Source organism: Schistocerca piceifrons, chromosome 2 (assembly GCF_021461385.2).
Source record: "Schistocerca piceifrons isolate TAMUIC-IGC-003096 chromosome 2, iqSchPice1.1, whole genome shotgun sequence".
NCBI lineage: Eukaryota > Metazoa > Arthropoda > Insecta > Orthoptera > Acrididae > Schistocerca > Schistocerca piceifrons.
The window spans coordinates 374,226,329-374,239,454 of NC_060139.1; the positions used below are offsets into that span (position 1 = coordinate 374,226,329).

Genomic DNA, 13,126 nt, shown 5'->3' on the forward strand with positions numbered 1-13,126 from the left:
AAAATCCCTGACCCCGCCGGGAATCGAACCCGGGAACCGGTAAAGGTGGTAAATGATACATATAGAAGAGGGTAAACGGATACGGAAAGGTAGGCGGATTGTGTGGCGTTCAAGGATTTGCAGAGAGTGATAGAACTTTCGTATTGGCATATTGGGACGGTTCAAGGCTTTGTAAGTGTGGAGGATGGTAGGAGAGTACCATACCCGTATGCAATCTGTTAGTAGTTCTTGTTGGTTTGGTGTGTTGCGAGCTTTCTGTTAAATGATTAGGAGATGTTGTTTCCATGTTAGTTAACGGTCGAGGGTTGCTCTCAGTCTCGAGGCTTCCACTTTTATCTCCAGAAGGTAATATTTGATTGTCTATGTTACGCCATCTGATGTCACGGAAATGGCGAATGCTGAGGCGACAATCTCTTCACCTAGAGATTATTTTTGCGTCCTGTATCTAGCGTCACTTTCAACACCACCACTCATATTAGGTGGTAAACTATATAATTCTTTTTCACATTTCTCTGTCATGCCCACGCTGCCAGGCGTTGCTAAGTGGAACGGGTTCACTTCGCCATTCGTCCTCTCCGTGACTTCATAATGAAGTAAGTCAGTCAGATGCCGTCCTCTGGGCATAAAAGTTGGAACTTACCTAGTTTGACGACAATCAGACTTAGCCCCCGACGACAGTGATGGCGGATGCTCTTAATTAAATTTTTTTAATTAAATTTTTTTTTCTCAGCGCCTCTGAAAACCATAAGATATTCAATTTACTCTTAACTCCCTCCTCATTCACTGACCTATCTTGGCACCCTAAAGCTCTAATGTTAATTGACTATAAAAATGGTAACAGCATTTAGTTTTTAAGGTCACTGTTATTTTAGCCACCTTCGTGTAGCAAGATACCTGTGCACAAGTAGTTCTGTTTACCTCATAACTTTAAATCATTTCCAGAGTTACTTCAGTTCGGTGCTGTCAATAGCCTTTCAACTGCACTGGATAACGATGTGTCAGGAGTTTGCACATGGCAGCAGTGGTGCCGACAGCCTTGGCTATAAACACTATCCGTCCGTAGACCGATGAGTTTCTAGAGGCACTTGAACAGTCCTAAGCGTTTACAGAATTATGCTCACAGCTGTCTTAGCTTAGATTTGAGAGCTTCTGATCCTCAGGACCTGCGATAAACCAGTTAGCATGGCTCTGTCGAATGAGCACGTAAAATTCCGGTTTAAAAATCATTTCGTTTTTAATGGAAAACAAATTAATGCTTTCCATCGACGCTGGGCGTCGCATAAAAGACGTTAAGAGCAGTATTTCTTTGGGACGACTCCAGCTACACGTTGCAAAAACGAAACTGCAAATATGCATCTGACGACTCTTAGCAGAAACACCCTGTATATATATTTATATATATGAAGTAAATCGACCAAGATTGTGGTAACAACGTTAAATCTTGCACCGAAAATAGTGTAGGATTCCCGACGCGTCACGGAATCTCAGCAATGAGACAGGCTTCGACTCTAACAATCAAGTCAGAAGTTAACAGATGTTTAAAGAAAGTCACTTAGTACAGTAGTAATACATTAAATATATATTTGTATACCACATATATTTAAAAAAACTGTAACCTATGCCCGTCTCAATGTTTATTAGGGTATCGTGAAAAATTCGAAGTAGATCGTCCAAGAACTTTTCGGGAGTTTTGGTAACAACGTTGAACAACTACTTCTCTTTATACAGTAGTATAGGTTTGTAGTAATGATTATGTTACTTCTCACTGACCACTATGCCAAAAGCTGTTTTGTTTATCTTTTCGTTTTTTTCTTTTTTTTACTTGGCATTTTTGATTAAGTGTACGTCCGCCCCTGGTAGCTGCGTGGTCAGCGCGACGGAATGTCATACCTAACGGCTGGGTCGGAGATTTTCTCCGCTCAGGGACTGGGTGTTGTGTTGTCCTTATGATCATTTCATCGCCATCGACACGCAAGTCGCCGAAGTGGCGTCAACTAGAAAGACTTGCACCAGGCGAACCGTCTACCCGACGGGAGGCCCTAGCCACACGGTATTTCCATATTAAGTTTACAACAAAAACAAATTATAGATTAATTCACTGAAGAACTGTAAACAAATTTATGCAATGGGGAACAATAAAATTCATTTGTTTCTGAATACAGTTCATTCTTGTAAATAAAGTGGTACTTTAACTTAGAAAATATGTTCTAGCAGATCAACAAAAATACGGCCATTTAAAGCCGCATGTAGATATAAGTAAGTGCCGCGTGTGAAATTTCGTTTTGCGTGCGTAACAACCGTGTTTGCCGCCGCGACAGCAGCGACTGGGTGATACGCGTCTTAACTCTGTGCACAGAGCTTTGATCTTAAACCGATTGCCGGATTCCTAGGGTGTTGTTCTTACATTAACATTTCGTTGATCTGCGTACCCGGTCCAGAGGGGGCAGTACAGCTAAACATTTCTCGAGAGGCTTTACGAGTTTCGATTGTCAAGGATTTGGCTATTTTTCTTGAGTCTCGAGCGAGAAGAATTCTCATCCCTAGACAGATATCTGCATCTCAACTGTCTTCTTGTATGGGTTGTTTCAATAGAAAACGGAGATACGTTGAGAGGTGGCAACATGAGCACGTGTCAAGGAGTCTCTCATGCAGTGGAGGAATGTGAATCTTGACAGTGGTCTCTCAGGAGGTGTTAAGCTCAGAGTCCACACCGGCGCTATTAAAGAGGGATAAACAGTGTGCTGATATTGGGTTTCATTCTCTCTCATACACTTCACTGACAGGTCCTAAGAAGATAACCGCTAACAACTTTTTATTAAAATGTTGCACCGAAAATAATGTAGGATTCCCAACGCGTCACCGAACCTCAGGAATGAGAGAGGCTTCGACTCAAACAATCAAATCAGAAGTTATCAAATGTTTAAAGAAAGTCACTTTCCTCATTGAATTTCGTACACATGACTACTTAAAAAAAATGAAGCAACTGTGGAGAACATAGTGAAGCTGCGGCTTGCTGGGTGGTAGAAACACTACTGGTTGACGTCTGTGTGGACAATGGAAGCTGTTTTCAAGTAAACCAAAATACAATTAGTCAGCTACGTTTTATGTTAAGTGCTGTGATGCGTGAGGGGATATATCATAATAATAATATCATAATAAGTTATTTTTATGTGCGATAGAACTTCCAAATGTATGTATATCCGAAAGGTGTACATTTTCGATTGTGGTTTAATACTGGCACTAATAATACTGCTAATAATACAGCTACTAATAATAATTATACGCAATGTTTTCGAATTCTAGGTAATAATACAGTCTGTCGCCATCTCTCACGACGTTGGCTTTAGTCACTGGGCCCCTTGTGGTCAGCCGGCCGGAATGGCCGAGCGGTTCTAGGCGCTACAGTCTGGAACCGCGCGAACGCTACGGTCGCAGCTTCGAATCCTGCCTCGTGCATGGATGTGTGTGATGTCCTTAGGTTAGTTAGGTTTAAGTAGTTCTAAGTTCTATGGGACTGATGACCTCAGAAGTTAAGTCTCATAGTGCTCAGAGCCATTTGAACCATTTGAACCTTGTGGTCAAGGACGTCGGCAAGTAATCAAGTAAAAATCTATGGAACTTTGAAGTCCATTTTCAGTGTCCAGTGAGGATATATCACGCAAATTGAATGTGCCGGACTTTTATCTTTCTTGAGCACACTTCTGGCATCGGATCCCAAAGATGATGTGATCTATCAAAGGGTATTTCAATAAAGCTGCAGAATATGTCTCTTCTATGGACTGGAGGGAGGGAGGAATCTTTAATTAAACCTTAGTGAGGATTAATGGTGCTACTGAGCATAGATCTCAGGTTCCAATTGAGGCGTCCATAGCGCACAGCTGTAAGTACCAGTAATGTAAGGGTATTATTCGATCGCTTTTTGGGAGACAAACATAGATGCGCTACTCACCAATCTGAAGTGCAGACAGGGTGTTGAGCCGAAGATTACTGCCCTGTCGAGAAAACGTATTATGGGTGACACAAAGATGAACTGACTGACATCACTGACTCTACTTGAGCCATGCGTTAATTTGTTTTCCATTAAAAACGAAATGATTTTTAAACCGGAATTTTACGTGCTCATTCGACAGAGCGGTGCCAAACTAGTCTAGTGCGATATTCGCTTTACCAACGTGTATTGATAGGGACAGTAAATTACGAATACTCCAGCAGCGACAGGACCGCCCTGGCCCATGCTGACTACTGCCACCATGCAGAAGCACTGCTCTTTCGCTGCTGGGGTACTGTTTATTTTTCGCAATGGACAAATTTGCGACCGCTTTATCGAATGGGCATGTAAAATTCCCACTTAAAAATCATTTTGTATGTAATGGGAAACAAATCGACGCTTTCCGTCGACACTGGGAATCGTATGAAGTACGTGATGTACCTGGTTAGTTTGGGCTGATTACACGTACACATTGCAAAAACGAAATTGCAAATATCTACATCTACATCTATACTCCGCAAGCCACCTGACGGTGTGTGGCGGAGGGTACCTTGAGTACCTCTATAGGTTCTCCCTTCTATTCCAGTCTCGTATTGTTCGTGGAAAAAAAGATTGTCGGTATATCTCTGTGTGAGCTCTAATCTCTCTGATTTTATCCTCATGGTCTCTTCGCGAGATATACGTAGGAGGGAGCAATATACTGCTTGACTCCTAGGTGAAGGTATGTTCCCGAAACTTCAACAAAAGCCCGTACCGAGCTACTGAGCGTCTCTCTTGCAGAGTCTTCCACTGGAGTCTATCATCTCCGTAACGCTTTCACGATTACTAAATGATCCTGTAACGAAGCGCGCTGCTCTCCGTTGGATCTTCTCTATCTCTTCTATCAACCTTATCTGGTACGGATCCCACACCGGTGAGCAGTATTCAAGCAGTGAGCGAACAAGTGTACTGTAACCTACTTCCTTTGTTTTCGGACTGCATTTCCTTAGAATTCAGTATGGCATCTGCTTCACCGACGATTAATTTTGTATGGTCATTCCATTTTATATCACTCCTAATGCCCAGTCCCAGATAATTTATGGAATTAACTCTTCCAGTTGCTGACCGCTATATTGTAGCTAAATGATAAATGATCTTTCTTTCTGTGTATTTGCAGCACATTACACTTGTCTACATTGAGATTGATTGCCATTCCCTGCACCATGCGTCTATTTGATGCAGACCCTCCTACATTTCAGTACAATTTTTTATTGTTACAACCTCTCGATATCCTACAGCATCATCCGCAAAAAGCCTAATTGAACTTCCGATGTTATTCACACGGTCATTTATATACACTGTTAATAGCAACAGTCCTACGACACTCCCCTGCGGCACACCTGAAATCACTCTTACTTCGGAAGACTTCTCTCCATTGAGAATGACGTGTTGCGTTCTGTTATCTAGGAACTCTTCAATCCAATCACACAGTTGGTGTGATAGCCCATATGCTCTTACTATATTCATTAAACGACTGTGGGGAACTGTATCAAACGCCTTGCGGAAGTCAAGAAACACGGCATCTATCTGGGAACCCGTGTCTATGGCCCTCTCAGTCTCGTGGACGAATACCGCAAGCTGGGTTTCACAAGATCGTCTTTTTTGAAACCCATGCTGATCCTTGCAGAGTAGAATCTAGTCTCCAGAGAAGTCATTATACTCGAACGTAATACGTGTTCCAAAATTCTACAGCTGATCGACGTTACAGATATAGGTCTATAGTTCTGCAGATCTGTTCGACGTCCCTTCTTGGAAACGGGGATGACCTGTGCCCTTTTCCAATCTTTTGGAACACTACACTCTTCTAGAGACCTACAGAGACCTACGGTACACCGCTGCAAGAATGGGGGCAAGTTCCTTGGCTTACTCTGTGTAAAATCGAACTGGTATCCCATTAAGTCCAGCGGCCTTTCCTATTTTGAGCTATTTTAATTGTTTTTGTATCCCTCTGTCATCTATTTCGATATCTACCATTTTGTTATCTGTGCGACAGTCTAGAGAAGGAACTACAGTGCAGTCTTCCTCTGTGAAACAGCTTTGGAAAAAGACATTTAGTATTTCGCCCCTTAGTCTGTCATCCTCTGTTTTAGTACTATTTTGGTCACCGAGTGTTGTCTGTTTTGATACAGCTACCGCTTTGACATAAGACCAAAATTTCTTAGGATTTTCTGCCAAGTCAGTACATATAACTTTATTTTCGAATTCACTGAACGCCTCTCGCATAGCCCTCCTCACACTACATTTCGCTTCGTGTAATTTTTGTTTGTCTGCAAGGCTTTGGCTATGTTTATGTTTGCTGTGATGTTCCCTTTGCTTCCGTACTCGGTTGTTGTACCACGGTTGCTCTTTTCCATCTCTTACGATCTTGCTTGGCACATACTCATCTAATGCATATTGTACGATGGTTTTGAACTTTGTCCACTGATCCTCAACACTATCTGTACTTGAGACAAAAATTTTGTGTTGAGCCGTCAAGTACTCTGAAATCTGCTTTTTGACACTTTTGCTAAACAGAAAAATCTTCCTGCGTTTTTTAATATTTCTATTTACGGCTGAAATCATCGATGCTGTAACCGCTTTATGATATATGCCGAAACGCCAGAGAAAATGTGCCTAACGACCCATGGGAGAGACACCCGGTATACTACAAGAAGGCAAAACATTTGCAAAAACTCGATAATTTCTTGACCGATTTACTTCAATTTTTAAATGACACACCAACCTAAAGAAAAAAGAAAAGCGAATATGTTCCTGTTTAAAAGAATCTGACTAAAAAGTGAGGCACCAGCTACCTTATTCTACCTTCCACACCACCCTTTAATATTTTCCAAAAAATTTTGGCATGCTAACGTATTCGCCTTTTTTTTTAAACATGCAACTCACATTTCAATCCCACAAGCTCCCCCAAACTTTATCTCACTCGCACACACTTGTCCATCGCTGTAAGTCGTATACCCATGCACACCAAGTTGCCCGTACTCAGTCACTCATGCAGCCCAACTCATTGTCATTATATCTTTGTGTCTCTCTGTCATTGTCCCACGTCTCACAGCTACGGCCCCTTTCACAATGTCCTACTACTACAGTCGCCTCTCACAGTCACTATCTCCCTCTTGCTGTCTCTTACTGCTAATATCTTGTTTCTAACACTTCATTCCTTCCTTCCTACTGCTGCTGTCTCTTCTCACTGCCGTTATCTCTACCTTCCCCATTGTCATTGTCATATACAGTGTCTCTCATCATCTCTGACTTTCATGCACTTCCACTTTGTCTTTCTCTTTATTCGTCCTTACCTGGTGCTGTCTCCTTCACTCTTTCCCTAGCAATGTTCTGTCATTGTCAACTATGTTGCAGTGCCATTGTGTCCCTCTCTCTCTCTCACGCTGCCATTGTCTCCTTCGCTCTTCCTATAGCACAAAGACTGTATACTATCTTCCAGTATTTACTAGCTTTCCTTCTGTTTGCCAGTGCCACTGTATTCTTCTCTCTCAGCTCAAAAAAGCGCAGACATGTTCGCATGCCAAAATGTTTGCAAAATTTTTAAAAGGTGGTGAGCAAGGTAGAAGTGGGCAGCTGGTACACCACATTTCAGTCAGTCTTTTAAATAAACAGGAACATATTCGCATTATTTGTGCTCCGATAGGAGCATTTTTCCGCTTGTTCCCTTCTTTTCCCAGACCAGATTTTAAATGCAAAAAAATTTTTGCATGTGCTCCAGTACTACAACATGGAGTTCCCAGATGATAACGAAGACACTTACAGCATATTTGACTTTAAACTACGTTTTCACCTTACACCGGATTTACGTGTACAATTAGGATAACTTTGAACGTCAATATCTCGGAAACGGATATAGATATGAAGAAAATTTTGAAGGTTGAAACTTCCTGGCAGATTAAAACTGTGTGCCGAACAGTTCGAGTCTCGGTCAGGCACACAGTTTTAATCTGCCAGGAAGTTTCATATATGCGCACACTCCGCTGTAGAGTGAAAATTTCATTCTAATTTTGAAGGTTGTTCAATATCGGGATCGTAGGAATATATCGGAAAAATTAAGCCATTTGCTATGCATAGCCGTCTCGGAATCCGCGGCTGGATTTTGGTGCCCAAAATATGAGTTTTTGGGTTGTTTCTCGGTAACAGACTTTTGAAAACAGGAAGAAGATTCTTCTGCATAAATGCTCGGAGAATACGCCTTTAAAATTTGAGCAATTTGCACGGTTATTTATTATTTAGATTTCTCCTTATACCGGATTTTACGTCTAGAAGTAGGGTAACTTTGGATCTCTGTATCTTGGAAACGGATAAAACCAACTGTTTCTCCCATGTACTGTATATATTGTTCCACACATTTGTTATTTAAAACCAAAGTTGTCACCTTATGATTAGAATGCTACCACGGAATCTGTATTGGGCGAAACTTTGTAATCCTACCCACTAAGCAAAATACTGTCATCGAGCTACTATCGTCACAGAAAATAACTTACTACAGTTATTTGTCATACCTGCACTAGTAACCAACGAAATGGCTCTGAGCACTATGGGACTTAACATCTTAGGTCATCAGTCCCCTAGAACTTAGAACTACTTAAACCTAACTAACCTAAGGACATCACACAACACCCAGCCATCACGAGGCAGAGACAATCCCTGACCCCGCCGGGAATCGAACCCGGGAACCGGGGCGTGGGAAGCGAGAACGCTACCGCACGACCACGAGATGCGGGCTAACCAACGAAGAAGAGCTGCTAGTTGCTGGACTGAGTTGAAATATTTCTTGGGTTTTCAAATGACGATTCAAGGCATTTCAAAAACAATATTCAGGGACCAGATCGGACTTCGTTTTCTGTGACATACCTAAAAAATGTTCAGGCGTACGACTTCGTTTTCAAGATCATCAGTATGCACTAACAACATTTTATATTAATTTTTCTTAACGCCAAACGAGTGACACAACCCAGATCGAATAATCGAACTTCCCTCGTATTTTCTGTTGTAGGTATACAAGTTAGCACGTGTGCCACACCTCCGTTTACGACCCAACCTGTTGTCCCATTCCGTAAGAGTACGAACCTGTTGATGTGGTCGTACTCTCCAGTGTTTACATTCTCGAGTGTCTCTTAAGGTGTGCTTCACCAGAAATGCATCGACAAATGCACCGAGAACTTCTCGTGTGTTTCGAAAGGTTCACTCTCATTTACTATCCTTGAGGGATCCATCGACAGAACGAAAAGCTGTCAGAGGAGTTCTGTTCATATAGCAGTAGCCAAGAGTTCGTAGAAAATCGTGTCAGAAATATCGTACCTCGTATGTTTTCAAAAATGGTTCAAATGGCTCTGAGCACTATGGGACTCAACTGCTGAGGTCATTAGTCCCCTAGAACTTAGAACTAGTTAAACCTAACTAACCTAAGGACATCACAAACATCCATGCCCGAGGCAGGATTCGAACCTGCGACCGTAGCGGTCTTGCGGTTCCAGACTGCAGCGCCTTTAACCGCACGGCCACTTCGGCCGGCTCGTATGTTTTCGAAGAAACTTGAGCATTAATGCATAGCTTCACTAGATGTATTTAATTAACAGGTATAAAGCACACTAAAATGCATGCTGAATGTGTACAACGGAGACTTAGGAAGAGGAGAAACGCGTTTCGATCTTAGTTCAGTCATTAAATTATTTCCTACAGTTTACCTGAAAGATTTCAGGGAGTAACGTCCCATTCTGTGGTTCCAAATCCAGGCAGATATTTTCTCTCTCGTAAACCAGAGCGTCCAAAAAATGTACTCAGAAATCGTTTTCTGAAGTGGAGGACCTTATGAAGAAAATTTCATCCTGGAAACAATCCCCCTAAGCTGTGGCTAACAAGGAGACGTTCCTGTCTTGAGGTCATGGATTTTAAAGCCTTTTTTAGGATAGTAAAGTACTCGTAAGTTAACTAAAGACCCCATCCTCACCCTTTTAGCGCCAACGCTCAGCCGTTTCCGACGAAAATCGGTTTGAAAAACGTGACGCGGTTCATTTACCTGCGCTATTGGGGAAGCTATCGCCAAGGTTGCGTGGTTCAGAAGATGAGCACCCTATTACCAGCCGGGCGATCTGTGTTCGGTTCCCGGCCTCGGAGGTTCTGTTTCTTTCTTTCCTTTTTTCTTTTCTATTACGATCTGACGACATATTACTCATTCTTCCACGATTTTGTCGACTAATCTGTGGATTGGAACGCTGTTAATCTTAATTATTTACAACTATTTATTATAAATTTTTTTTAAAATGTGCAATATATTTAATTTGTGATGGCTTTATTACTCGCTATCGTTGCCGTCGTCTGGAGCACAGCCCTTACATTCATGTCGATGATACTTGTCGTAGATGCATGCGAAACACAAATTGTGTTTACACCATGCGCATTATATAAATGCAGTGCCCTCGCACTCCAACGTTTTTTTACGACCGTCAAAGGAAAGCATGTACGCTGACATTCAAAACTGCAGGGCGCCGGTTCTGAAATACTGGTGCGCTTAATTGATTCATAATCAAGGAATGTATCATGATAGAATCTTTGCGTGATGTTGTTTCCCTATGGTCTTTTATTAAAACAGGGGCGTTAACAAACCAGGCGAAAATAAATCGCTGCATTTTCGTGGGAATTCTTTTTAGATACTAACCAAAGAAGAGGTGACAAATCTTTTTGAATGGTAACCATGCAAGTGTGGGCGTGGAGGGGCCCCGCTAAATATTTCCAAAAAATGTGAATGTGGGCTTCAGTTTAGAACGGCACTTCACCTCCAGAGCTCGACATTTCACCTACATCACTCTGAGCGACCCCTCACCACTGCCACTCTCCCCACGCTTCCCTAGTCGACTGCGCATTTAGCGGCCACGACATTTTGCGCGCACTATACTTGTAACAGTACGGGTCTGTGAGTCGCGTCACGTTATTCCTCGTAAACGGCGGAGCGTTGGCGGCCAAAAGGGTGTTTAATTTACTTAAAACGAGTACTTTCTAATCCTAAAAGGCTTTAAAACACATGACCCCAAGTTGAGACTGTCTCCTCGTAAGCCATTTCTCTGCACTTTTGTTGCAGCAGTGTTAGTCCAGTAACGTTTGCAAGAGAACTTCTGTTAAGTTCCTAAGGTAGGAAAGAAGTACTGGCCGACGTAAAGCTGTAAGAGTAGGCCGTGAGTCGTGCCTGGATACCCCAGTGGACAGAGCAGTTACCCTCGAAAGTCAAACGTTCCGGTTTCGAGTCCCAGACCGGCACATAGTTTTAATTTGCGATGCAGTTTCGGCACACACTTTGCTGCAGAGTGAAATTTCATTCAGAGAACAGTGAGACTGAAGATGGACGCTATTAGTAGTATGGAGGTTTGGAAAGCAGACGTGTATCCTTCAGTGTCTTCCAGCATCAACAAAAGCGGTGTTCTTGTTTAAAATGCGGAATAATTTCCAGCAGTAAGCGCTGTATGACTTTGACACTCACCTGCTCGGCGATAAGAAAGCGGCGTAGGGTCGCCAACAGGAGGAACAGCGGCGGAATCGTCATCGTCGAAGAGCACGAGCAGCGGCTGCCTGCGCTGGCTGTGGCGCGCCCAGCGCAGACGCACGGGCCGGCCGTCGAGGGTGGTGGCCGCGAGCAGCAGGCCGAGGCGCGGCTCTCCCGCCAGCCAGGACTGCACGGCGGCGCGCACGTTGAACACGAGCCAGCCGTGGCCGCGCGCGCCCACCGCCTGCACGCTCAGCAGCCGTTGCGTGTCCGGCCGCTCCAGCGACGCCTCGTCCTCCACCTGGTACACGCGGACCTGCGCACCGCCACCAGCCCGCGTTACACGTGTTTATACGCGAAAAAAATGCCAACAAAAATTTGATCTGATCTGTTGGCATCAAAAAACAGAGTCTGTAGGGTTAAATGTAAAATTTAATGACCGGAAACGCCACACTTACTAAAATATTACGGACTACTATAGCTATTGGGTTTCAATAAGAAATTCATCCGATCACAGCATAGTAATACAAATATTTTAACAAGTGAGTGCTTCAATATTAACGCGTTGAGAGGAGAAATAGGGCAGCAGAAGATTAAATACGTAAAAATACAAAGCCTAACAGATATCCCTAGATAACACAGGATATACTGTATTTAACTAACGATAGGAGAAAAAAATAAAAGTACAGCATATTAAGTGAGGGAACGCGAATTTAGACGCCTCAAAATATAGATTGGCAGAAAGTGCAAAATGGCTAAGGCGGAATGGCTAGAGGAGAAATCCAAGGCTGTGGAAGTGTGCGGAATTGATCACTAGACGTCACGAGAGGTGGACCTGCCAGTAAAAAAGGAGGCGGGGAGTATTGTGTTTTCAATAGGGATGCAGTAACGGCAGATTGAGCTAGTCATGAGAGCTCAGTGACGTCGAACGTGGACTGGTCATTGAATGTGAAGAAGCTGTACGACCCCTTCCTTAGGATGCTGCAGAAGAAATAAGAGGAGGAACTTGCCGTACTCTTTTGAAAGCTCCTCCTCAACCTAGTTACTTAACCTCTGCAGAAAGGACTGAACTGCGAAATCTACGAGAGGAAATGGTTCAAATGGCTCTGAGCCCTATGGGACTTAACTTCTGAGGTCATCAGTCCCCTAAAACTTAGAACTACTTAAACCTAACTAACCTAAGGACATCACAGACATCCATGCCCGAGGCAGGATTTGAAGCTGCGACCGTAACGGTCGCGCGGTTCCAGACTGTAACGCCTAGAACCGCTCGGCCACACCGCCCGGCCCCTCAAAGAGAGGACCCTGATGTAATGGTACTGAAGGCTGACAAAGATAATGCAGCCGTATTGTTACCTCGTAGTGTGTATGTTGATAAGATGAATGGTCTGTTCTACGTGATTCTACCTGTAGGCGGATTCATTACGACCCCACAGGACGTGTGCAACGGACAACCTCTGCATTATTGAATTCCTCCTCCATACCGCAATAGGTCATTAAGAGGTTAAGACCACATGGTTGTGTACCACCAAGACTGTAAGGCCTTCAAATAATTCGTAAGGAAACTATTCCATTATGTCCAATACTGAGCAACATTGGCGCTCCTATATATGAATTAG

The 13,126-nt window shown here is 43.2% G+C and overlaps 1 protein-coding gene across 1 annotated transcript in view; it reads right to left on the reverse strand.

The window, feature by feature from the left end:
- Positions 1-13,126, reverse strand: part of LOC124775408 (bone morphogenetic protein 8B-like) — a 151,032-nt gene that overhangs the window by 64,233 nt on the left and 73,673 nt on the right. Inside the window, exon 4 of the mRNA XM_047250241.1 lies at positions 11,505-11,823. Within this exon, the coding sequence (XP_047106197.1) occupies positions 11,505-11,823 (319 nt within the window). The remainder of the gene's footprint in view (positions 1-11,504; positions 11,824-13,126) is intronic.